This window comes from Phodopus roborovskii, unplaced genomic scaffold, assembly GCF_943737965.1.
Source record: "Phodopus roborovskii unplaced genomic scaffold, PHOROB, whole genome shotgun sequence".
Taxonomy (NCBI): domain Eukaryota; kingdom Metazoa; phylum Chordata; class Mammalia; order Rodentia; family Cricetidae; genus Phodopus; species Phodopus roborovskii.
In genome coordinates this window covers 2,034,921-2,060,716 of record NW_026126416.1, presented here as the reverse complement: position 1 = coordinate 2,060,716, position 25,796 = coordinate 2,034,921, and the positions used below count along the sequence as shown (strand labels likewise).

The window sequence follows — 25,796 nt, the reverse complement described above, 5'->3', positions numbered from 1 at the left end:
TTTATTATATTATATTATATTATAAGGCTTCTTTCTGATTGTGATTTCTATTTCAGGTTTTGTCCCCCCCTCTTTTTTTTTTTTTTTTTTTTTTTTTTTTTTTTTTTGCAATTGGGATGCTATTTCATCTCTGTTCTGCAACTGATTCCTTCAGCTGCATTGAATAAGTGATTTTATTTTTTCTTTTTCACTATTGGACACAGCCTAGTGGTTCAAATGTGCTGAGAATGTGTTTTCTCGCTGACCTTTCCTCAGCTCTAATAACTTTTGGTTACACTGCATATTGAGAGGATACATATTGAGAGGATATGTAAAAATAAATATAATTTATTTAAGCAACTCTCTTGAGTATTAAATAGGATTTTGTTAATTCTTTAAGTGTTTTTTCTTATTTCTTTAAACATTCTGCCCATTATTTTGTGACTGTCTTGACATCAAAATCTGTAATTTTTATCATTTTTATTCGCACACGGCACTTCGTTTTCACCGTTTTAAAAACAAGTTTATTAAAGAATAATGTCACAGATAGTTCATAGGTAAGGAACATGAAGAGGGCTAAGTAATATTAACCCAGGTTAATAAGAAGTTTGGTAGAGACATACAATGGTGAAGAAAAAGCAACTATTAAAGCCTTTAAGTACACAGGCAATTTAGCTGAAAGCGGTCTTGGTTTAGTAATGTTAATTAATTTCTTCTGAGTCTAACCTCTCAGAAATCAAGTCCATTTCCCAACAGTTTTGTGCTCTTTCCAGCTCTGGGATGAGTTCTGATCAAGCGTTGTGCTTTGTTTCACCCGTATTGTTTTTTGCACTTTGACCCTGACTTGCACTTAACAGCTCAGGGTCCTTCCCTCTTTTCTTGTTTTATTTTCTTTTTTATTGCATGACTATAGGTGCCTAGGGATGGGAATATCCCTTGGGATTTTTTATCATAACATCAATATATTTTGAAAATGGAAGTCACATATCTATGTATAGCAAGACAGATACTGAGTGGCTACTATACAGAAACAACTTCTAACTTGCAGTGCAACCAGTGCGTATGTAGTCCTCTTTCCACATAAAGTTGTATGCTTACCTCTCCTTTTCATTATTCAACACACTTTCATCCCCTACATAAAGTTGGAGAACTAGGCAAGGACAAATGTAACTATGTTCCAATCTGTTAAAAAAAAAAAGTTAGATGAATTTTACATAACCATATATCCTAAATTCTTTGACCAAATTTTAGTGGAGTATAAAAATGGCGTTTCTTTGTATAATTTTTCTTCTCTAGAGTTGCCAGCATAACTACTATGAGGACGCAAAAGCCTATGGATTCAAAAATAAACTAATTATAGTTGCAGCTGAAACAGCTGGAAATGGATTATATAATTTTATTGTACCTCTCAGGGCATATTATAGACCAAAGAAAGAATTAAATCCCATAGTTCTCCTATTGGATAACCCGTAAGTATATTTTAAGATACACAGACAGAGCTTTTGATTTTACTGTACATTAAAGTAATTTATTTAAATTTACTGATGCTGCTTTAAATCAGATACATTATGGTGCAGAAGTCAATGGGAAATAGGGAATACGCTATGATGCAAAACATTATTGATTATGACCATGTTTCACCAATACTAGTTTAATACCATTGCGATGGAAACTTTTATTTGAAATTAATATACAAATGGTTATCTACTCATACGGACCAGTGGAAACAAACCACTGAAATACCTACTGCAAATTTCCTCAATTTCCTCAATAAGCCAGGAACACACCTGCCAAAATTGTAGTTTTGTGCTTTAGCAATCTATTATCGGAGAAGCATTTATTTTCTGTCTTTATATTATGGGATATCATTGTGTGTTTTGCTTATGCTAATATTCATATACGATAATAAGAAACAAGTTGTGCTGTATCCCATGTGTATGTCTGGTAACTTTCAGGTTGGTTTGCTTTGTTAAATATGACTCCTTAGCGTATTTTGCAAGTTCTACTATGAATGAATAAATGGGCCCCTGAATAAAAAGGTCAAAACCATTTTATTTTAAAGTTACAGTGAGTGCCCCTCACTGTAATTGTAAATAAACTGGTCGTCAGGAATACAGTGTTAGGAGATAATAAAGCGTATGAAATCAAACCCCAGGAGTGTGACAATCTGTGTAGGATGACCATAACAATGGAAATATTGCTAAGCTCGTCCCTAGTCCTTTCAGTACACTCTGGATTCTGGAGGTTCTCTGCGGGAAAGCTTCAGGGCTACTAAGTTGGACTGACACTTCCATTGACTAAGTAAAATGCTCAGTTTCGGTCTGTTTTTCTATGAGAGATGCCCTCATAACACTGCAAACAGAATTTAAAATGGGCATTTCAGACTGTTACAGTGTGGCCATTGTGGGCGAATAGATCAAGCTGACTCATTTCAAGCCTCTCCAGTTATAGAAATAAAGAAGGAAGAACCATCTAAAGGAAGAGATGGAACTGTGTTCCAAACACCCTCTGGCAGTGCCCCTGCCGGACTGATCTCTTCCTTGTGTTATTTCAGTATAAAATTTGGTTTCCCGATACATAATTCTTCCCTAACCGCCCTGAAAGTATCTCCAAATATAGAAATGTTGCTCTACTTACGAAATAGAGATATACTTTTCATTTTCAGTCTCCAGTCCTATGAAGCACGCCCATTCATTTCCCTTTATCTCATTAGCATATCAAACATGGCCCAACCCATTGCATTTTATCTTATTTTGAATAAAATGTCTCTAGCATTTCTGATTCCTAGAGTATTGGTTCATTCATCAGGACTATATGCTTCTTAGTATAGCCTTTCTTCCTGGACGTGATTAATCACTCAAAACACCTGAAAACACCCTTCTCTGGGTTACTGGCAGTTCACTACTTCTCTTTAAGTTTTCTATTTCTGTGTGAATATGGCCTTTTGGTGCTATCTTTCATGAATGAAACCATGAAGACTAATTTAAAAAGTTGGTGTGCTCATGGCTTACAATAATAGTGAATGCTGAATATTCAACATTGTACTTTTATTTTACGTTCTGTGCATTCATATTAGGTAGAAATCGTGGCACCAGAGAGATGTATGCAGTGAGTTGGCAGTCTCAATGCTTTCATTTAATTTGAACTTTTGAGTGAATTTTTGTTATGGATGTTAAGGAGCAGAGCTAAAGATGTATTGGCACCCAGGTAAATCTCCCATGGTCCAGCTATGCAAGAACTAATTCATTGTCTGTCCGTTCCTCTGCAGCTTACCCTAACTTACAGGTTTTGTTACCGATGTATGAACAATATGTATTGTTTTCAGTTAGTTTAATAGGCAAAAATCTAGCTTAACTTCCAATATTTCCCCACTGAAAACATCCCACCTTCACCAATTGCTGACAGTCTGAATTATAAATTTCCACATGGTGCTGTTGCTTGCTGGTTTCTGCTGATCATAATTTTATTTATGTTTAATGTGACTATTTATTTGTTAGCATACACCACATATTATGATCATTTCAACTTATTTACTAAATTCCAAGGGCGTGATATAAAACCTTAGCTTCCTGTGCACGTCTCAAAAGTCGTGCCTAACATTTTTACTTGTCTTCATTCCTTTGATGAAGAACGAGGAATCACAATCCTCCTGGGAGTCTGTGCAATCTGCACTCCCCTTTCGAAACAATGAAACACCTGTTGCTCTGAAATGACTTCTGTTCTGCAATTTAGTGTACAAAATTACATAGAATGATGCTATTCTACTTACAAAATAGATCCATGCTCCCATAACTTTTGCAATCATGACTGGTTATGCTTTGGCAAATATTACTTAATTGGGGGGGTTGACCAATTTTTTTTTAAAAAAAAAAGCAGTTGGTGAAGCAAATATCACATGGATGAGAAAAATTAACCAAAAATACAAAATCAATTCCATGTAAAAACAGAAGTGCCATCAGTGTGAAGCACTAAACTATAAATGCAGTTAATACTGTCGATGCATGGTGGTATGAAATAGATGCTCAACGGAAAGTCCTGCGCATTCAGTGGTTAGCTAATGACAGTCTGGCACATTGAAATCATCCATTCTGTGGCTTACCAGAGCAACTCTGACCTGTCCACAGTTCATCACAGTGATGTCAGCTCTGATTGGGTCTCCATCTGTTCCTCTTGGTGTGCGGTACTTGAAAGATCTCAGAAGTTTTTGTTATGCCCTTTACTTTAAAGGCCATTTAAGCTTGAATGTAGCTGGAAGTCAAAGATGGGAATACCCAAAGTTAGACAACGAGTGCCAGATCAGATAAGAAGGGGGTGCCAGACAGTGGTGGCGCACGCCTTTAATCCCAGTGCAAGGGAGGCAGAGCCAGGCGGATGTCTGTGAGTTCGAGGTCAGCCTGGTCTACAGAGCAAGTCTACACAGAGAACCCCTGACTTGAACAAAAGAAGAATATGTCGCATATACACGTTGATGGAATTAATTTTCACACTGATCACTTGTTAAATCAATCAACCTCTTTGTATAGAGTATCTAAACACATCAGCTTATTTACAAATTATCGCTAAAATATATGATAAATCACCCCCCCTTATCCTATAGAAATATACAATTTTGTTGCAGACAGACAAGGTGAGATCCAAGCTTAACTTCTAGAACAGCCTGGACCATGTTTATTCTTGTGGTCTCTTCTCATTTTTTTCTTTAGTTTGAAAATGAAAATTTAAGTTATTCCCAGACAGAGATTTGCTTGTATATATACAGGCAAAATCTGACATATGTGACAGCTTGGAAATGCTAAAAAATATCTTCTCCTATTAAAATTAAACATTGTTACTATTTAAATTAATGAAAAGTCTTATCTAAATACCCAGCTGATAAGAAAACACAGTCTAGAGATTTGGTTCAGTGGAAAAGTGCTTGCCTAGCATGTGAAGACCCTAGCTTTGAGCACTAGCAAGACACACAGATGTACACATTGATTTTTAAGCACTTGCAACTAAGCTTATCATTTTTAAAAATTATAGGTATACAAATGTTTTGCCTACATGCATTTCTGTGCAATGCTTGCCTGACTGGATCCTACAAAGCAGGGACGAGGGGGTTTGATTCCCTGGAACTAAAGAAATGGAGTTTTGAGCTGCCCTAAGGGTGTTGGGAATCATTCAGGTCCTCTGGTAGAGCTGCCACTGTTCTTAAGTGCTGAGCCATCTCTGCAGCCCTTGATCAAACAATTTAAAAGATAAATTGACTGCCTAAAAGTACAGCCATAAAACGTTGAAGAGATAAACTTTGCCCGCAAAGATATATTACTTTCTTTCCTTGATGTTGAAGTGGAAATATTGTGTGTATTAATTTAATTGAACAGAAAATGTGCTCTGGAGTTTTGCAAATCGGTGAAGTTTATGAAACTCTTCACTGTCTGGCAGTGTTGAGCTACTTATATTAATATACAAACAGGGTTGTTGTGAGAGATTTATGAGTATATGAGTCTTCATATTCACTGTCAGTGTTCTCTGTAGACTCTACAGTTAGAGCTGTAACTAACTAATGTGTTTGTTTACTTTTACTTATTAACATTGGCGGCTTTGTATATTTTTCGACTTTTTTTTTCTTTTTCTGGTTGTTTTGTTATTTATTTATTTATTTTTGAGACAGGGGTTCTCTGTAGCTTTGGAGCCTGTCTTGGAACTCTAGATGAGGCTTGCCTCGAAATCACAGAGATCCACCTACCTCTGCCTCCCGAGTGCTGTGATTAAAGGCGTGTACCGCCAACTCCTGAAAACATTTTTTCATTTATAACTGGTTAATTTGTCTGCTTTGTTTGGCTTTGGTCTATGAATTTATTCTGATCTATATCTATTTCCTTGACATATTTTTCAATGTCTTTTAGATTAAAAAAATAACTAAATCATTTCTTCACGTGTAAAATCTTGATTCATCTATTTTGTACAAATAGTAAGTTTTACATGGTTAAGTTTTTGTGACATTTGTAGATAAGTCACTTGATGCTCTTCACCATGTTTCTTTAATGCCATTTCTCACAGAACAGATAGGCTTCTCTATTTGAAAGCCAGGAGAAAAATTCACATTGTATTTACTTCTATTAATAATTTTCTTGTATATTAAGCTTTTCACTGTACTTTGAGAACATACCATAAAAAAAAAGAGACAAGGGACATATTTGTAATGAATGTTCTATGAGTTTGTTTAGTTTCTCAATAATACTGCTTCTCAGTGGAAAGTTGTGCTTGCCAATTCACTGTCTCCCAATGAGAAGTAAAATTGACCAATTATGTCTTATTCAAATATTAAGTAGCCTGGAGTTGTAACTACTGTTGTCAACTCAGATGAATGAACATTTACAAAATATCTGAACGCGAAATTATTTCTTTATATATCTAGCTTCTTTTAAATCATACAGGAGCTTTTAAAGCTAGTGTGTTTCTCAGGTATATGTATTTACAAAGTTAAGGGTACTAGACATACGTTGATGTTGCAATCACATGAAGATGAATAGTGTAATCCTTATTTAAAAGCAAGTTCTAAGAATGTGGAAGGTTTCAGGCTCATTTCTAAATACATGTTGTACATACACTAGGAATAAAATTCCTGAGTTTTCTTTTAAAATAATTTTCTTCAAACAAAGTTTGCTTTCTCTACCTTTCAAAGAAGGGGGAAAAATCTACGATGGTCTCATCTTGAATTTTAAATCTCACATGTGGGCAACTACAGCTTAAGACCTGAGAACACTTTATTACTCAGAAAACTTGAAGACTCTTATTGAATTTAATGGTTAAGTTATGCAATAGTTCCGAAAAGCGTAGATTCAGTGGGAAAAATTGCACAAAGGGATAGTGTAAATAAATTGTAATGATCTGAACCTATAAAAATATTGCAAATTGAAATAGATACCATTATAACACATGTGCATATCTACAATTAATAATTAAGAATGGTACTTAAAAAGGCAGAAACGGAGGGGCTCGTATTATACAATTAGCCCAAACTATGCAACCAAAAACATTTTTCAGACCCCAAGCACCTTGGTCTTTCACTGCTATTGGTGCTTGCATCCTTACGCATGCTTCTAAAACTGTGACGTTTATTGAGATCCCTAAAGCATTGCTCTGCTAATGTTAGAAGCAATGAAGTGCCTAGAAACAGAATTGAAATCTCTATCCTAAAATCCCACAAGTATATATATTAGAATATTGAATGAAAACGGCATATGTCAAGAGCTTTAAGGATGGCGAAAGTCTGACAACAGCATCCGCTCTGTGGTTGCATGGGATCTTGATAAAACTGATGCCCAAAAGCATCTGAAGGTGTGGATGCCTAAGTTATACATGAAACAAACGAATATGATTTATGGGTTAAGTAATTCAGTATTTTCAAATCCAGTTATGCAGTTTAAACCAATGTAAAGCTGCTGGTCCACTCAATATTACCAATTAATTCAGTGGAGGAAGGAATCTAGCTAAAATCTTAACAGTATCATCATTACTGAACTTTCTTTTTCTTTAGGGTTTAAAGAGATAGGAGGGAAATCAACGGGAAGAAAATAGTTAGGAAATGAACTGGTCCAACTGGGGATCAGCATCTGTGAAATCGCTAGTGCTCTCTCATTACCTTGACCTAGAATTTCCCTTTGTACTTGCCAAATTCCCACTCATCTGTCAACACACAGAGTAAATATTACCTCTCTGTAATATTCTCCTGTTCTGCCTCCTGGGTGCACTTAGTGTTTTGTTTTGTTTAATTTTAAGAATAAAATGTATTGCATTTTCATGATTTTGTATACTCATTTAAAACTCTACATATCTTATAAAATAATTGGCCACGGTTTTTAAATATAAAAGAGTACATTTCATTGCTCACTGAATGAAGTTTGGGTCTGTATATGCTGAGTGAACACATGTATGAATTAGAAGTTATTAAGTGGGTGTAGTTTTTTGAGTTCAAGCTGGAAGTTATGGTTCTTTTCTTTGCTGTTCTGAGAAGTACAGATTTCAGTTGTAATGGGCACTTGTCCAATGGCCTACATTGGATAAGACAGAACATTTAAAGGTGAAGCAGTGTCAATGTAACAGTTTTCCTTTAGCTGACACATTGAGATACTGAGCAAGTGTGCTGTGATTATATACATTCCTTAGACAATGCTCTCTTGATACTCAAGCTTACTGGTTACTCTGTAGAGGCATTTGTAGCCCTTGAGGTCAAAAGAGGAAAATAAAAACAGTTTGTCTTTGTTGTTCTCATCCTCTTCTGCACTGGGTAACTGAACTAATCGGTGAACATTTAGTCCTAACCTGGAGTGATGCTGAAGGGTTTTGTAGAACTATACCATAATGTCTCTGATTTATAATTCAAAGTTCTTGGTGTGTCATATGTTTCATGAAAAGTGCAAAATATATTCTGAAAGCGAAAGAGCAAGTTAGAATGTATCTTGTCTTTGGTTTTGGAAATGCAAACTAAATGAACTTGCTTCCCTTCCCTAGAAGTGCTGCCTGTGTTGTGACACTGTGTTTCATTTTGTAACCCATCTGCTACATAGGCCAGATATGCATTTTCTGGATGCAATCTGTTGGTTCCCAATGGTTTACTACATGGTGGGCTCTATTGACAAGTAGGTGACAACGTCTATGGCACATGACTAGTGTGGTCTAGTCCTGTGGTCTGTCAAGTGCTGTGTCTTGTTCCCGCATGATGAGTGTACTTTGTCGTGTTGATAACAGTGGATATGGTGACCCATGCATGCAGAGCTCATGTCTCCCTGCTGTGCATCTCCTACCATACTGCCTAAGGCCGTAATTCATTGCTGAATTGCAGTAGACCTTGCTGCATGGCAAGTTGGACAGGTGCACACCATTTGCAGAGCGTTCTTTTAGTCTGGTGGCTCTTGCAAAAGCAGCAATTTTTTTTTCTGCAGTAGTGTCTTCACTACAGTGGCATCAAAAAGTACTTTTTAAAATTCCGCATTGCAATGCCATTGCCGCATTGCCATAACTTGGAATTATAAATATAACTTATAATTATATCATTTGTTAATTGAAATACTATGTCACGCATGTAATTATGTAGTGCAGTAAATAAAATGTAAAATTATATGAACACCACTAATCAGAAAACGTAAGTTCTCATCAGACAATTAACATGAAATGCTACAGTAAAATATTTATGGCGATCAAAAAAATAAAAAAAAAAAAGAGAGAGAGACTTATAGAACAAAACTCCCAAAGAGGAGATGAACTATAATTGATTGATTATAAACAAATACATATTGAAGTTGGGTCACCATATCTATGTGCACGTGTATATATTAATATCAGAGAGGGAATTATATATGGCATGTCCCTGTATAATTCTTGTTTGCCTTATTTGAAATTTTTCATGAGAAGTAAAACCTTTTTGGAACAAGAATACTTCCTTACACTTGTCAATTTCACATTCTAGTACATATTAAAAAAAAAAAAAAACTGAGTCATGGAAGGGAGAAAAAAGGCATCCCTGGTTAGGGCAACTTTTGGTTTTGTTTGGTTTTGTTTGGTTTTGTTTCTTTCTCTCCCATTGATTTTCCTTAGCCGCCATCTGGTGGCTGAACTCTATAACACAAGCACGCTTTAAGAAAAAAGATACAAAATACAGAAGTAGCAGAGAGGAGAAAAGATAGGCTGGAGTCATGAAAATGAGTTCATAACCTCCTTGAAAAAGCTATCGTGTTAAATAGGAAACATAAAGCTTGGAGAACATAAAGATTCTATATGTTTCATTAACACCATCCCAATCATGTGTATTACCAATAAATTCTAACACATATTTTAGTAATAATTCAAGGTCCTGAGTACTACAACAGGGAATACAGTAAAGTTGGAATCAGGGGTGCACCTAAGAGGAGGTGGATTCAAGAAACTTAGAGCACTTAGGGAAATTTGTCCAGCATTAGCATCGTTTTGTGAAGTTATTTATGCTTTCACCGAGCAAAACTGACATACAAGTTCCTATTTTTCTTCTCCTATAAAATTCTAAGAGGATTTTGATGGAGATAAAAGCTTTTGAAGTCTGAGATATGAGGAAATAGCTTGAAATTCCCAGGTGGTTGGAAGCAACATGGATGGACTTAGTGTTCATCGTATTCTCCCTAGGTGACCACAGCTTTTTCCAACCTTTTCCTGTGATGCTGTGGCTCTTGAACGAAGCAATTACGCATGCTGATAAGCACGTTACCAGTGTCCTAGGCACCCAGTCCCTGCCTGATGCCTTCTAAAATATAGTTTGCAAGAAGAAGTGCAATGAATCTTCTGCACCTAAAATCTAGTATACTAGGGATCTTAATCTTGAAGATAATTGTGTCCATTGGATGCTATGATTCTGGCCTGTTTTCTCATGGTGAATTTTTTTGGGGATGAAATTGAAATTCTTTTCTTTTCTTTCTTTCTTTCTTTTTTCTTTTCTTTTGTTTTTTTGTTTGTTTGTTTGTTTTAGCTATAAAATCTGTCACAGAAAATAGCTCCAAATTCAAGCACAGTATTTTTTTTCCCCTGGACTATTCCTGGAGGTCATAGGCTGAGGCCTTAGTAATAATACCTCTACGAGGTACATGGCTATGTGAGTTAGTCATGTGCTTTAAGAGATGTCTGGAAACCAACTCCAATGAATAATAGTAGTGACTGTAGGTTTTTACATTTTTGCTTTTGCTATTTTGCATCAGGAGGTCTGGACTGATTTTCTTTTCAGCTTTGTTTACTGAACCCACGGAACCCTGTACCTACTAGTACATGCTTTTTTTTTTTTTTTAAACTGGGTCTATTTTAGTCTTACATGGTTTTGTCCTGGTTTTTCTTAGGGGGAGGGTTTTTTATGCTTTTTGTCCATACAAAGCAAAGACAGTGAAACTGTTGCCCAGTTTTGCCCTCCGTGGTAAACACTCTTTCCTTTAATTTGCAAGGAAGCTGTTAGTCAAGACATTTTACAAAGATAGGAGCAAAAACTGATTAGAATAGGTAAAAAGTACTTGTGCTCTAGATTTTTCTAGTCACCTCATGCAGACAAAGAAACTTGGGCTGTTTAATCCTTTCCTGAAATCTTGTCCTAGCTTTATGCTAGCATTTAACACAAACACATACATATGTGTGTGTTATAATATATATATATATATATATATATATATATATATATATCATACTCTCTTTGTAGTGCAGGGACAATCTGTACTATATAGATCTTACATAAATAAATAAATATAGACATTTAAAAATACTTATCACATACCTTTGCACTTCAACAATAGCTTTGCTGTCTAAATTAGTATAGTCTCTCTTATACGCCCACAAAAAGCTCCTTACAAACTTGAGCCAATTGTAATGTCGTGTCCTGGAAGGAGCACATTAACTGTAATAAGGAAGTGCTATCGTTTTCATACTCTCTATTTTACTGTTTACATGGCAAGTGTTACTAAACACCAGACACCAAGTATGGGTTCTTTGGAACAGTTGGTGTCTGAGGGATTCCGAATTGTGTAACACTGGTTCATATCGCATCACAATCATCTTTAGTGTCTGTGTTCTCTATAAATTCAACCATAAGGACAAAGTATGTGAGCCCACCAACAAGCATATTTGCACATTGATTGCAGTGTTGTGTTTTTTATTTAAAGCTATCTCTTTTTTGTTTGTTTGTTTGTTTGTTTTTTCCTTGTGGATTTTTATCAAAGCCTAGATGACTTGCTCAGGTGTGGAGTGACCTTTGCTGCCAACATGGTGGTTGTGGACAAAGAGAGTACCATGAGCGCAGAGGAAGATTACATGGCGGATGCTAAAACGATTGTGAATGTGCAAACGCTTTTCAGGTATGTGTCTGCAGCCTAGCCCTGTGTTTATGTTCTCTTGTGTTTTCCGAACGTAAAGTACTTGATTCTTTCTCTCTGTGCACGAGGAGTGACCGTGTGACCGGAAGCCTGGCCTCGGGCTCTTCATCTCTTCATTTGATCACGAAGCAGATTCTTATTCAGTGCATAACTTGAACGTTTCACTGGCACAGACCTCATAAACAAATTCCGTTTTGTGAATGGGCTTTTAGTAGCTCAAAGGCAGTGTGTGACCTCCTGAATTAATACCTCTTTTACCGTAGTCTTCCCTTCATCCTCGTGCCTTCCGAGGTAACAATGGGTGTCTTGGGAACTTTAATTTTCTTTAATCTTCTTACATATATGCATTCAAACCACCATAAAAAGGAAGAAAGACAAAACAACCAAACAATCAAAACAGAAAAAGGAACGGAAAGGAATGAAAAGGAAAGAAGAAAGAGGCAGAGAGAAAAAGACAGAAAGAAAACATGCCTCAGGAGTATCTCAGTGAGTAAGAGCTCATGGCACTCTCTCAGAGGACCTGAGTTTGGTTCCCAGCACCCATGTGGAACTCACAACCACCTGTAACACTAGCTCCAGGAAGAGACCATTTTTCTGGCATCTGTAAACACCTGTTCTCATGTGCATATACACGCACAAATATAATTAAAAATAAATAAGTAAATCATTGAGTTTTGCTGCCCGAAACTTTGTTAAGGTAGCCAGTAACTTTTCTGAAACTTGCCATGTCTGAGATTCTCCTGTAGTCTTCACTTTCTCTCTTTCTCATTCTCAGGATGTCTCAGGCTTTTCTTGAAATGCTGAGTGGAGTTAACGTCTGCCAGCATTAACCTTATACTCCTCCAACCAAAAGCCATCTGCTCTGGGGAGTAAGGGGATGTTGACGCATAGCAAATCATTAGCGCTGTTTACATGCTAAGCTATTAATAGGTATGTTCACATCTATTTATGTGGTGTGTCATGCAAGTATGTTTTTGCAAGCCTCTTTATCTCTCTGTCTGTTCCTTCTGTTCTGATCAGCTTGATTAGATGTCCCAAAGATGTGCACTGATGACAGGACCATAAAGAGCTTCTATTCTGATACGTTTTGTGTCAAAATGAAATGATTTCACCAGAATAACTTAAATAGGTCTTTTTGTTTTCATTTCTGACTCTTTTTTTTTATCCACCAATGGGAACTTAGGGGACTTAAAGGACCAAGGGAATGCCAGTCCCTTGAAAATACTGGACATGTTCTCAACTAGTAAGCTGTATCCCCAACCCCAAAAAAAAGTCATTTTATTAGTTATTTTGTTTTAGGATTTTTTTTTGAGACAGGTTCTCACTATGTAGATCAAGCCAGCATCAAACTGTCTCTGTCTCCCTACAATTTCATTTCTGACTAGACAAAGATGTTTTTAATTGTATAGTCTTAATGTTCATTCTCACCTGGTACGTTTGCCTATATAGACTCTTAGTAATAGTCATAAGATCATAGTTCTCATCTAGGGGAGTAAAAGACAGTTTCAGGTTGTCCCAAATAACATGTTCCAGGATGGAAACAGTTTCATGAAGTTTTTATAGTTTTAATTCACCACAAATAGACCTTTAACAGACTAAAAAGTAAGAATTCAAACATTTTTCAGATACATCATTGGAAGTGTCTGGTGGATGTCATACACCAAAGCAGAGATGCCTTTCCTGTAGGTTTCAGATGGTTTCTGATAGTATTTTTAACTTGTGGATAGGCAAAAGCTAATAGTATGTTAGACTTCAAAAGGAGATGATAAAAGTATTATAGATAATAGTTATTAGGTCAGATAGAGGTGAGCAATAAAAGGCCAAAGCGAACTAAAGTTAGCCTGATGCCACTCAGCTCTAGATTTGCAACACTCCAGGTTTCTGTATTTATGAAGTTCTAATCAGTCAGTCTGTACCAGAATACTAGACTTTGAGCTGTTGGTCACCCAATGCCAGTAAGCAGAGGTTGAAGTTCAATCTTTCAGCTCTGCTTTATTCACGGAGAGCTGACATTCTGGAAAGAGAAAGGATCTATATCCTAAAAGCCTAACCCTTCATTGCCTTTATTTTTACCAGCTAGCGTACTTTACAGGGAATCTCAGCAGTGGTACATATTTCCATCCCCACTTGTCACCAGCCAACTGGTCAACCTTGTCTCTAAGAGTCTCTCGTTACTGCCTTATGTACTTTCCCTTGTAATGCCTCTCTGTGTAGTGGGATTTACCTGTGCTCAAAGCCATTGAATCTTAGTATTTTGCTCAGTGTGCCATCTCGCCTGTCTAAACTATACTTTAATTCGCAACAAATAGACCTTTAACAGCCAATGTGTACTAGGCTACTTAAAACATATGAATGCATATTAAATGCATATTTCTGTTAATAACATAAACTACCTGTGCTCTCTTATAATATAGACAGTAGGTACTTGAGTGTTTGTGTGTGTGTGTGTGTGTGTGTGTGTGTGTGTGTGTGTGTGTTTGAAAATCTGGGAAAACACTACTGAGAAAACTGAGTCTCTAGTGGGAAGCGAGGAGAAATACAGTGTGCCTGTTATTTTACTCAGATCTCAGATTCCTAGGCTCTACGCAGTTGATTTCTTCCTCCCTAGAGACCGTTTCTGAAGACCAAAAACATTAAGAGAGACAGCCTGTGCCAAGTCTGGGCCTGTTTTACCTATCTCACTCATACTTACTATCTATTTGCACAGCTAAGTGGAAACACTAACCCAGCTCTTCCAAGATGAAGATGTACCAAAAACTGTGTATATGATTTTCAAATGGAATGAAAATTAGCCCCTTTCTTTCAAATCTAAGTTTCTTGGCTCAGTGGGCAAAGCCTTGTGAACATGAGAACCTGATCTCAGATCCCCAGGACACACATAAAAAGCCAGCTCAGCAGCCTGCATGTGCACTCTACTTGCTTTGTGGCACAGAGAAGTGAGATCCTTGGCGCTCACTGGCTGGCTGGTATAGACAAACTCATGAGCTCTAGGTTTAGTGAGCAACACTGGCTCTAAGGTAAAAATCGATTGAGGATAATAGCTAACAATAACATCTGGTTTTCACACAAATGTGCACATGTGTGCACGTGTACCTCTGTATTCAGGCTTGCATGCTCACATAAACATACACACACACACACACACACACATCATTTCTTTTATAAAAATGTTTCCTATTTTCACACCTTTGTGGAAAAGTGTAATAACGTGAACTAAATTTATATAAATGCATCAAAACTGAGCTAAAATAAGCCAGATAGAGCTATTGTTCCTTGTTGGCATTGTTTAGAATCTAAACAGAATCAACTGTTGTTCCTACGAAAGGAAGCAGCACTGATAATATATATTCTTTGCTTTAACCAACCTGTGACAAACTGGCAGATATAGGAGTAGGTATGAGGAGAAAGGGAGAGGAGAAATATTTCCTTAGATGTTTGAGAAACAAAAGTTTCTCTTTTAGAACACAGTAAAAAAACAAAAAAGTTTACTGCTCCTTAAGTATGCATTTAAATTGGTGTTTTATTTAAATGGTAAGAATTCAGGAGTAATTTCCTACAAAATTTCATTTGTGTTAACTTTGCTTCAGTAAGAAGTGTTGCTGATTTTATTTACTAGAATTTAGGTGACAAAACTTGTAAGATAATGAGCGCTGTGAACATACAAGCAACTTATGGATTTATAATCACTTTAAAATAACCCAACTCTACATTAGATCAGTAGTGGGGTAAAGTGCCGTCTACAGCCAACTATGGAAGAAATTTACAGGGGATTTCATTGTAGAAAGAACGTAAACAGAACTTTTATGGGCAGTAGGGTTCAAGTGGGTTGCTGCTGAGAATCTCTGTCTAGGAGATAACAAGAGTTCTTGGGCAGAGAAGAGGTCAGCTGGTTAATCAAGCTGTCCCAATCACAGATCTCCAGGAGGCATGCAGCTGCCTCTCTATCGCAGGCAGGCTGGACAGATGTTTCAGGAGACACCTTCACGAGCTAATAAAGAGTTCAATGACATCCACTAGGCAGCTGTGCTCAGTGGAGTCTTGTGTTAAAGGAGAAGGAAAATAAAATTGAGAAACCAGTACATGAGCCAGTTTCTCTAAACATGGCATTTCTAGCTGGAACAAAACTATCTACAAAATGGCCAAAGGTCAGAGTACCAGACAAGAGGATGCGATTATTTTATTTCATTTAAGTATGTGGTTATTTAATTATTTCATATACATTTATATTAGAATAAATTACCAAGCAAGTGGATGAACTAAAACTAATTATATTATTTCATTAATGACAGCATTGCCATATCATAGCCTGGTATCAGGGGCTTACTGTATAATGTTATTTCTAAACTGTTTAGCATTCACAATGTGTTTAGGAAATATCAAGGCTGAGGGATAAATTTGTGGTATCAGTATTTAAAAGAAACATAACTAAATGCATTAGGCAAGTGCATACATAAGTAAATTGAATACGAGTGGTAGTTTATGAAGGGCCCTGCATAAGTTACTGCATAAGTATTATTTTTAAATTTCCACTAGGTGGCAGGAGTAGCTAATGTATTACTACTTAGTTTAAAAATAATAAAGTTCGTTTACATGTAAGAGGCAAGTCGCATACATTTTGCTGTGAATAGAATTTCAGCCACAGGAGTCACTCAGATACAATCAGGCCCTGAATTTTAATTACTACCCACTCACTCTTAGGCTCCATGTCTAATTCCTTTCTATTTATGAGTTAACGAAGGGAGCCATACACAGAGATAACATTCATGTCCTATGGGAAAGTAAAATGTCTCCAAAAGATGAAATACATTTCCATCCTTTGGAAACCATGTCTGCCTCAGAAGTTATTCATTTGCTAATGTCTTGATGTCACTGCAAATAGGAGCAGCCTGGTCTGCCAGGGTTTTTCACCTACTTAAGCTCATGTACATAGGCTGATAAACCATTCAGCTTTGCTACCTCCAGAGTCAGTTTGCAGAGGGTTAAATCATGAGTAGTTCGCTTCTGCTTCTGTAACTCTTCTGTATTTCCTGGGAGCCTAGGAATTTCTAATAACAGACCTTCATCAATTTGTTAAATTGGATGTGCGTTAGACAGCAGCCGTCTAGTCTTAGAATGGCAAAAAGGTCATACCTAACCACTCTTTACACTGGCTAAGGTGGTAGACTTGATATTTCAAACACAGAGTTGAATTCTCATATATGAAAAAGAAGCGACATTTTCGTAGATATTTTTAATAATGTTGTTTTTGTCATCTGGGTTTCTTTTCTATGTACCCACTCTTTATTATAATGGTGAGAAGTGGCTTTTGAGTCTGGATTCTGGAGAATTAGCTAGGTTCTGACTATGAAAACAGTACAGTAAATGTGTTGTTCTGTTTTTCTTTGCTTCAATTTCTTCAGTAACATGCCCGTTGCAAGAGATTTCCCAAGATGGGATTTCCTGCCTGTGGTCTGAGGAGATAATACAGCTGGTTCCCTTTCTTTGCAATAGAAGTTGGAAACTCGCACCAGCCAACCATCTCAAAGTACCAAGCAAGATGATGTGACTGGAGTCTGGCCAATAGTAGATTTGCTAAATCCACCAAGAGCAGCCAGGGGCATCACGATAATTTCCTGTAATGGTTTGGCACAGACCAGTGGGAGTCTGCAGATACTGAAATGTTCATGTCAGACTAGGCTACCTGCCCTATACTATTGCAGAATGTAGGTAAAAATGTAGGCAGCAAAGGGGAAACTCAAGTACAGGGTACAGCATCTAGTTCCTAGATAAGCTACAAGCTTCTGTGTTAGTTGATCCACTTTGATGCCATTATTTATCCATTTAAGTTTGGTGGTCTCCTATTAATCACTATTGGCTGTGACAGTCCCATGTGTGAAATACATTTAGTGATATTATTTTATTTATTAGATAGATGACTTTGAAACTCCAAAGGTGGCATAAGTTTTATTAGTTGGCTGGTTCAGAAATCAACTGGGTTTTTTTTGTTTGTTTGTTTGTTTTTGTTTTTTGTTTGTTTTTGAGGCGGCTCTTGTAATTTTTTTTTCCTGGAGCTCTCCCACTGAAGGGCTTTATATGATAAACTACCATTGTGATATTTGAATGAAAAGAAAAACATGCTGAAAGCACATTGTTTGGGATGCACACAGTATAGAATCTCTGTAAACTAAACAGCACAAGCCCTGTGTCAACCACAAACCCTCCATCCCAACTGTGTGAGCCACAACAGGTCTTAAAAGGTTTGCCACTTAATGATATATAACAAGGTAGGCTGTGATAGGCCCTGAAAAGAGCCCCTGGCCTTTCTAGATATTGCTATTTCGTAAGAGAAAAATCCCCTGGCGTATAGGGCAGTAGTAGATAGTGTGAAAACCAAATTCCAGGGAGCTTTAGGGATGGCTCTTCACTTCAAAAGATTTAAAACTTCTCATCTTAACTGGATTCCAGAGGAAATTTAAAAAAATAGCTTTGCTTTCAAACATGTTAAGGTCGAAGACAAAAGCAAACAAAGCAATGGCATTGTAAAAAAGGAAAGCTAAGAAAAGAAAAAGAGGAAAAAAAAACAGCTGAAAAATCAGTAAAGCTCCTATAAGCCATAGTGGTGATATGGCTCAGTAGGAAGGGGCTCTACTATGGCTTTGTGTTCTCTCTCTCTCACACACACAATAATAATAATAATAATAATAATAATAATAATAATAATAAAATAGTAATAATAATATTTAAATTCCTTAGAAATATTACCTATTTCCTGCCACGTGACTGAATGTTTCACAAACCAACCATGACCATCAGAACTCTCTTCCTTATAAGACATTGAAAACAATAACATGTCACACAAATAAAATGTCTATGTTTTCATGCTAAGCCTCATGAAAGCATATCATATTCAGGTTATTGTTTACTTCACCCTTGTTACGTGTCACTCAGACAAAGAAATAAAAGGCACGATGAAGGCACGATACTGCCTACGTCTCTACGGGTCATAATGCATGAATGACGTCATGGTTCCTAAAGGCCCACCTGGGTAAAGGAGAGGATGTACAAGTTTCAAGTAGAACTTTGAAGGACAGTGTTCTGAAGAACGGTAAAGGGAGTCCTTGGAACCATGGGCCCGTCTGGGAACAGGTCCTGGAATTCTGCTGAAGTGTTAGCTTGCCACCATTGTGTGGTAGGAACGAGATGTTTCAGCAAGTCTTCCTTCAGCATCAGGAAATTAGAGCCCAGGAAAATGTAAGAATCCCCTCAATGCCATGGCTTAGGGATTAGAGCCTAGGAAATGTAAAAACCCTCTCAGCACTATGGTTTAGGAATGGGTCTCCTCTTTTAAAACAAAGACATCCCTTTTTCAAATGCTGTCAAGCAATGAGCTGTTAAGGCAGGAGGGACCCTCTGCATTGGAATTAAGAGGAAATGGAGTTGATTTGTTCTTGAGGCCCACAAAAAAAAAAAAAAAATGGCTTATGTCTCACGCTTTTCAGTCAGTGCTAGTCCTCGTGTTTGGGCGTGAGTTCAAACCACTTTAAGTGATATTAGATTAGTTTAACTTAAAGGCATTGTTTGAGAGAGGAAGAAAATAACCACTGGAGAATCCCAAAATATCAGAGTCAGAAAAACCGAAGATCAGATAGACCAGAGCAACAACAGAATCAAAAACAGAAACATTTGTTATATTATCATGATGCCCTTCCCTGTGAGGGTGAAATAAAAATCAAGTATGTGTATGTGGACATGTGAAATTTTCAGTGTATAAAAGGGACATATGAAAAGTAAGTAATTCAAAAGCACTCACATGCTGACACCTTTATTAATGTTTTAGCTTTGACTCCAATTCATTGGTGAAATTTTCTCACCTCAGAAGCTCAGTGTATCAAGATTTGAACTTTAGAAAGAGTACGTTATTAGGCTAGGAAACCATAGCTCTGGAAAGCTCATAGAATGGACAGAAGAACATCATGTGAAATTTTTAGCAATCTAAATATTCATATATTTTATTTTAGTATCACTCACAAAGTAATCTTAATAACTTCTTACATCAACTTTATGAGTTTCCCTTCTACGCTGTTTCGTAATTATGGAGATAAAATGTCTAATAAAAGGAAAATTGCTAAATTTATTTTTTTCTTATAGTACTAATATGTTGGTTAAAATACTTTTAAAAATAGTGTTTCACTTTCCTTGTATTTTACAGATCATTCTATGTGGCAGTGGCTGCTGTTGTAATTGGATGTAGTTTTATGCCCATGGCTAACATTCACTCATTCGTAAACATGTTATTACAAAAACATGCCATATTGGATTATTAGTGTGATGACTTTTTCTTTAATTTTAGGTTGTTTTCCAGTCTCAGTATTATCACCGAGCTTACCCACCCAGCAAATATGAGATTCATGCAATTCAGAGCCAAGGACTGTTACTCTCTTGCACTTTCAAAACTGGAGAAGGTAAGACCAATGTTAAGAAAGTTTGTCCATTTGGGTTCAAAGAATTGTGGAAGATAAAACTTAAAAGAAAAGCAGTCTTTGGTGATCGCTGGCTTCAGTCATATGACTGGCAAAGCCTGAGACAAAGCTAAATTTGCCGCCGACCTAGGCAAGGGAGACTAACTACCACTCCAACAGAGCTACGGTATGACACCAGAGTGTGGGAAGCAGGAATGAAACACACTAAGGAATGGAAATCTGATTTAATAAGAGTGTTTCAAAGAAGTCACCTAATTAGGACTATATTATTAGGATACTGAACAAATCGATGGTTTTACAATTCTGTTCTGTAGATGTGAAGGTATGGTTTCCAGACTCCTCGACTCTGGGATAATGCTGACTTGCAGTCAGCTTCTCAGAGGTTGAGCTTTATGACTGGTTGGAAGATGCTTCATAGTTCTGTGTTCATCAATAGCAAAGATCAGTGTTTCAGCTCTTTCTCATGTGATCAGCTTGCTCAACTGAAGACACATTGCACGATGGTCAAGCTAGCAGGAGCTGCCCTAGTTTTGCTGATAACCAAACTTGATAATGCAAATACATCAGTAACGGTTTGCCTGTGTGTTGTTTATGGCAAGTACAAGCACAGCTGGATAGAGTCAGACAGAATGTCAGACAAACAGTGCCTTGTGAAAGCTACATGGTATCCTCTGTGTACTTCAATCTCCAGAGCAAACACATATGATATGTTAGTCTGCTCTATACCATACTATCCTTTGGGTTTAGCAAAATCATCGGAATTCTCTACTTACTGAATGTACAACATGAGCTTGATGTGTTTTAAATAGGTCCTATCAAGATTATACAGCTCTCAAGTCAATGTTGTTTGGGAAACGTAGAGCCAAGAGTGCTCATAGCAAATCCAGCATGTTCCACATCACGTTAACACTTCAAAGGTCTTTTAGTGAGGATTAAATGGGCCCAGTTTACAAAGGCAAACTCAGTAATAAGGAGTCTGGGTGGAACTGGTGACAGCATCTACTTTTATCATCATCCTGGCAAGCGAGGACAAAGAGGCCAGGCTCCGGAGTCCGAGGCCAACTCTCCACACTTCTCAGTAATGGAACCTGGATTAATTATTTTCTTGTTTTTAGGCTTGAAATCTTATCTGGAGAATGGCACTAAGGAGTAAATAATGCTACATAAAGATTACGGCTCATAATAAAGGCAAACAGCCCAATGTTTTATTACAAAAGTATTTGAATGATAATAAAAGGATAAATTTTATTGTCACAAATCATGATCCCAATCTCTATAATTAATTATTTTGCAAAAACTTTGGATACAGAAGTGTCATAATTGTGGGTGATATTCTTAGCACTTACTAGTGGCTAAACCTGTGCGATTATGCTTCTTGCACTAATTATAAGAAAGACAAAATGGAGATTTTTAAAATGTTTTTTAAGCATTTAATTAAAAATGAAATCTGCTTACATCCTAGAAATCCTTTCTAATGTTATAGAAAACTTTATGTGGATACCCATAGCAAAGGCAAGTATACTTATCACGAGAGAAGAATTGTGTAGGACCAATAGGGGAAAAAAATGTTAAAGTTTTGTTGTTTTGCATATGTTCATTTTGTAAAATCAACAAGGAATAATTTTGTGCATCATCTTAAATCAAACTTGAATTAAATTAAATTAAGCTTAAATTAGATTGAATTAAAGTGAATGAATATTTATTGGGCAGCCACTGCGTGTGCACAAAATGCCTTGCCATATATTGCCAGTTTTAAAATTGAACAAAAACCTTGGGAATTATAATTTGATGGCTAACACAGATATATAAAATTTCATAAGAGAATATTGTCTAACTTTCTATTTTCTGTACAGACAACTATCTTGAATTATTGAATTATTCATTAAAAATTCAGGCATTATGATTGCTAAATTGAATTGTGGTATTCGATGCCAGCACTGGGTTTGATTCATTAGTAGAAATTCATATACTGTTTTTATGAATACTATTTATTCTTTCCTCACATAATATTTTCAAGTGAAGTTGAAGTAATACAGTTTTTTTATTTATTTACAAGAGGTGACAAATATAATTTATATGAATAACAATTTTAATGTATGCATTAAGTTTTAAAACAGCAGGTTTATGATCTTCACATTGGGCCACTACCTAGACCATGAGCGTCCTGAGAAGTTAGTTTGCAATGGCCACAGTGTAGATGCTTACTCTGGAACATTCCATAGAGTTGCCATGTATAGTTTTTGAAGATGAATGCATATGTCCATGAACTACAAACAACAATAAATATTGAAATTTCAAGTGCAGATCAAATATATATATATATATATATATATATATATATATATATATATATATACACACACACAAAAATACATACTTGGGTTATGGATGTTGATGTACAACTTGTTGTTGAGGACAACTTGTAGTCAGTTTTCTTCCTGTACCATTGGGATCTCAGGGTTGGACATGGGTTGTCAGGCTTCATGGTAGATGCTTGCTTTTATTTGCTGAGCTGTTTCTCCAACCAAAGAAGCACATTGTTTAAAAATGGAAGGGGGGGGGGACTTGTACAGAGACAGAATTTAGCCAAAAAAAAAATCTATCTCAAACTTCCTAGAAGAGTGACTGAAAGCAGACAGATTAAAGAGATGAAAGAGGAAAAAGCCATCTAGCCTGAGATGGTGATGTCAAAGGTCAAGCCGATTGTTAGAGTTTCAATGAATATTTTGGGGCAAGCACTTTAGGAGAAGTTGCATAGATAATAAATGTAAATGTTTTGAAAAGCTACTGCAGTTAGGGAATCTGTTGTCAGGGGTCCGGAGTGGAGATGAAGGCATGCCAAAGAATTGTATTTAAGAGAGGAGATAGAAGCCAGTAATTTGTACCAATGAGTCTTGATTTGCTTTTCCTCCCACACTGCTCTATGATATCCAAAAATGTGTCATCTCATTCCATATGGTATCGGGTGGCCGCAGAGCAAACAAAGTATCTGCCAGAATTAAATTTCTAGCTCCAAGAAAGGCACGTGCGCATGATCTCAAATCTAATAGAAGGGAAATTATGAGCAAATGCATTAAACTATCTTAAACCTTTAAACAATGACGTAAGTGCTGCATAATTCTTTTAAGTGTTTTAGATAAATGCTTATCAAGAAAATAGGAGATTTTCAAGGATACTTCATTTGAATACAGCGTTAGTTCTGTTAGGGAGGAAAACATTTCCTGCTTAGTGTGGGATAGAATTAAAGTCCCTTAAGCAGGATAGGCAAGGTCTCCCCTGCATTGTATCCACGATTCAGAGATATGAGGATACTTTTGGTTTCCTTGTTTGTTTCCTAAACATTTTTATGATGATATTTTTTATTTAAATTTGAAACAAGCTTGTTTTTCATGTCAACCCCAGTTCCCTCACCCTCCCCTCCTCCCCTGCCTCCCATCCCATCTCCTTTCTGCTCCCCAGGGAGGGTGAGGCCTTCCTTGGGGAGTCTTTAAAGGCCCTTCCCAGTGTGTCTAGGCTGAGTGAGTATCCTAGAGCCTTCATCCAGTAGCTGATGGAAGTAGAAGCAGGCACCCACAGCTAAACAGTGAGCTGAACTCCTGGAATCCAGCTGCAGAGAGGGAGGAGTGATGTTTCTTAAACATTTAAATGAAAATAGAATGAGGTTACTTCCCCCATTGCTTTTCCTCCTCCCTCCCCCCGCTCCCGGCCCCTTCTGGACCCCCCTTCCATGTTCTTCTCAATGCCCTCTCCCACTCCAAAATTGACAGTCTTTCTTGTTTCATATTATTAACATTGTTACATACATACAAATACATCTATATGTATGCACAAATATATAAATACAACCTACTGAGTCCATTTTTCATTATTTGTGTTTATGTGGTTTCACAACTGACCACACTGTATTGGATAACAAAGAGAGGCTGATCCTCTCTCTTAGTTAACTTAGCTCTTTGTCTATGGAGGGGTAGCCCATGAAATTTTTCCCCTTCCAACATTAGCATATGTACCGATATTACCATTGTTCTGGTCTTGCTTTATGGAGCCATTTCTAAGAGTTGACAGTTTCACACAAGCCTTCCTGGTATGCTCCTTCGACTCTTCTGTGATGTTCCCAGAGCCTTAGATGTGGGAGCTGTGACATAGGACCTATCCACTGATGGGTGGGCATCACCAGGATCCATTGATCTCTACTCTGTGTTTTTCTGTGATGGTCTTCCTTTGATGATGTGTGGTGTTGCATTTATCACTCAGAAGTGGCTTTCAAATGCAGGGCACTGATCTGGAGCTAAGCCAAGGAAAGATGGCTCATGTACCATAGTTATGGTTTCAGAGAGAATTATAATATATGTTTGTTTTAGAAGCAATTGTAGAACTAGCTAGTATGTCTTATAAAACAAGCAAAACTAAAGAAGGGGGACATTGCAAAACAGAAATTAACAGTACATTCCTTCATATCTCCAGACCTCGATCTAGAAAAGAGAAACATGGAATATCCCCCATTTTGTTTCTTTTAGTTTCTTGCTTGTAGATTATGAGGTTAAAAGTGTTAACATCTTTAGTAAAATTTTGATGTAGGCAGCTACTAAACATAGAACAATTCATTTGCTCAAATAATTCCTTCTGTTGCCCATCTGTAGGCCACATGCTGTTTCTGACATGATGGTAAGTAGCAGGAAGGAAATGCGTGGTGTGTACTGACATGGAACACAAGAGTCTAGTGGAGACATATAATATATAAATAACTTTCAAAACAAGGAGAAGTAAGGAATTATGGATTTCAGCTGTGCAATGTAAGTAGTTGAAGACCACTTTTAAGAGTAACTAGGGAAGGCCCGCATAGAGGTGACAGAAAGCCCTAGGTGCGAAAGGAATGGTTGTGTTACAGCAACAACCAAACCAGGGCAATCAAACCATGGGAAGTAACATTACAGGACAAAGAAATGAAGTATTTAAGGCTAAGCACAATTCCACATATTAAAATAACTAATGATGATAGAGTGTAGTGTTTTCTAAGTGATTGCTGTATATAAAATGCCCTTAGATATTTTCTTTATTGCAAACACAATCCCATTTCACCTGTAAGGAAACACAAGCGGGGACATGAAGTACAGTCTCCAAGGTCATACAATAACTATGGAGCATCACTTTACCTGAACCCTGATATATGTTTCTGCCGATCACCAAGCCATGCCAAAGTGCACTACCTATTTGTCAATTTTAACAAATGAAAATCTTCACCAGTCGAATTATGGGCCAAGTATTCCAAGTAATGTGATTGAACCAGAGAGTCACATGAAAGGTTTTTTTTTTTTGTTTTTTTGTTTTTTTTTTGGTATCACATATTTTTCTAAATAAACTTAGATGAGATTCCTTGGGCTTAGAAAAGTATCTCTGGCTGGGCAGTGGTGGCGCATGCCTTTAATCCCAGCACTGGGAGGCAGAGGCAGGCAGATCTCTGTGAGTTTGAGTTCTAGGCCAGTCTGGTTTACAGAGC

At 36.9% G+C, this 25,796-nt stretch overlaps 1 protein-coding gene across 4 annotated transcripts in view; it reads left to right on the top strand.

Annotated features, from left to right (window-relative positions):
• Positions 1-25,796, top strand: part of Kcnt2 (potassium sodium-activated channel subfamily T member 2) — a 264,951-nt gene that overhangs the window by 211,745 nt on the left and 27,410 nt on the right. For 3 of the 4 annotated variants that reach the window (XR_007834440.1, XR_007834441.1, XM_051183173.1), the window contains exons 19-22: positions 1,276-1,448; positions 8,532-8,603; positions 11,688-11,822; positions 20,170-20,281. Coding sequence is in view for 2 of the 4 variants with exons in the window: in XM_051183173.1 (XP_051039130.1) it covers positions 1,276-1,448; positions 8,532-8,603; positions 11,688-11,822; positions 20,170-20,281 (492 nt within the window). In the remaining 2 variants the exon portion in view is untranslated. The remainder of the gene's footprint in view (positions 1-1,275; positions 1,449-8,531; positions 8,604-11,687; positions 11,823-20,169; positions 20,282-25,796) is intronic. The other variant, XM_051183174.1, reaches the window with a different exon arrangement.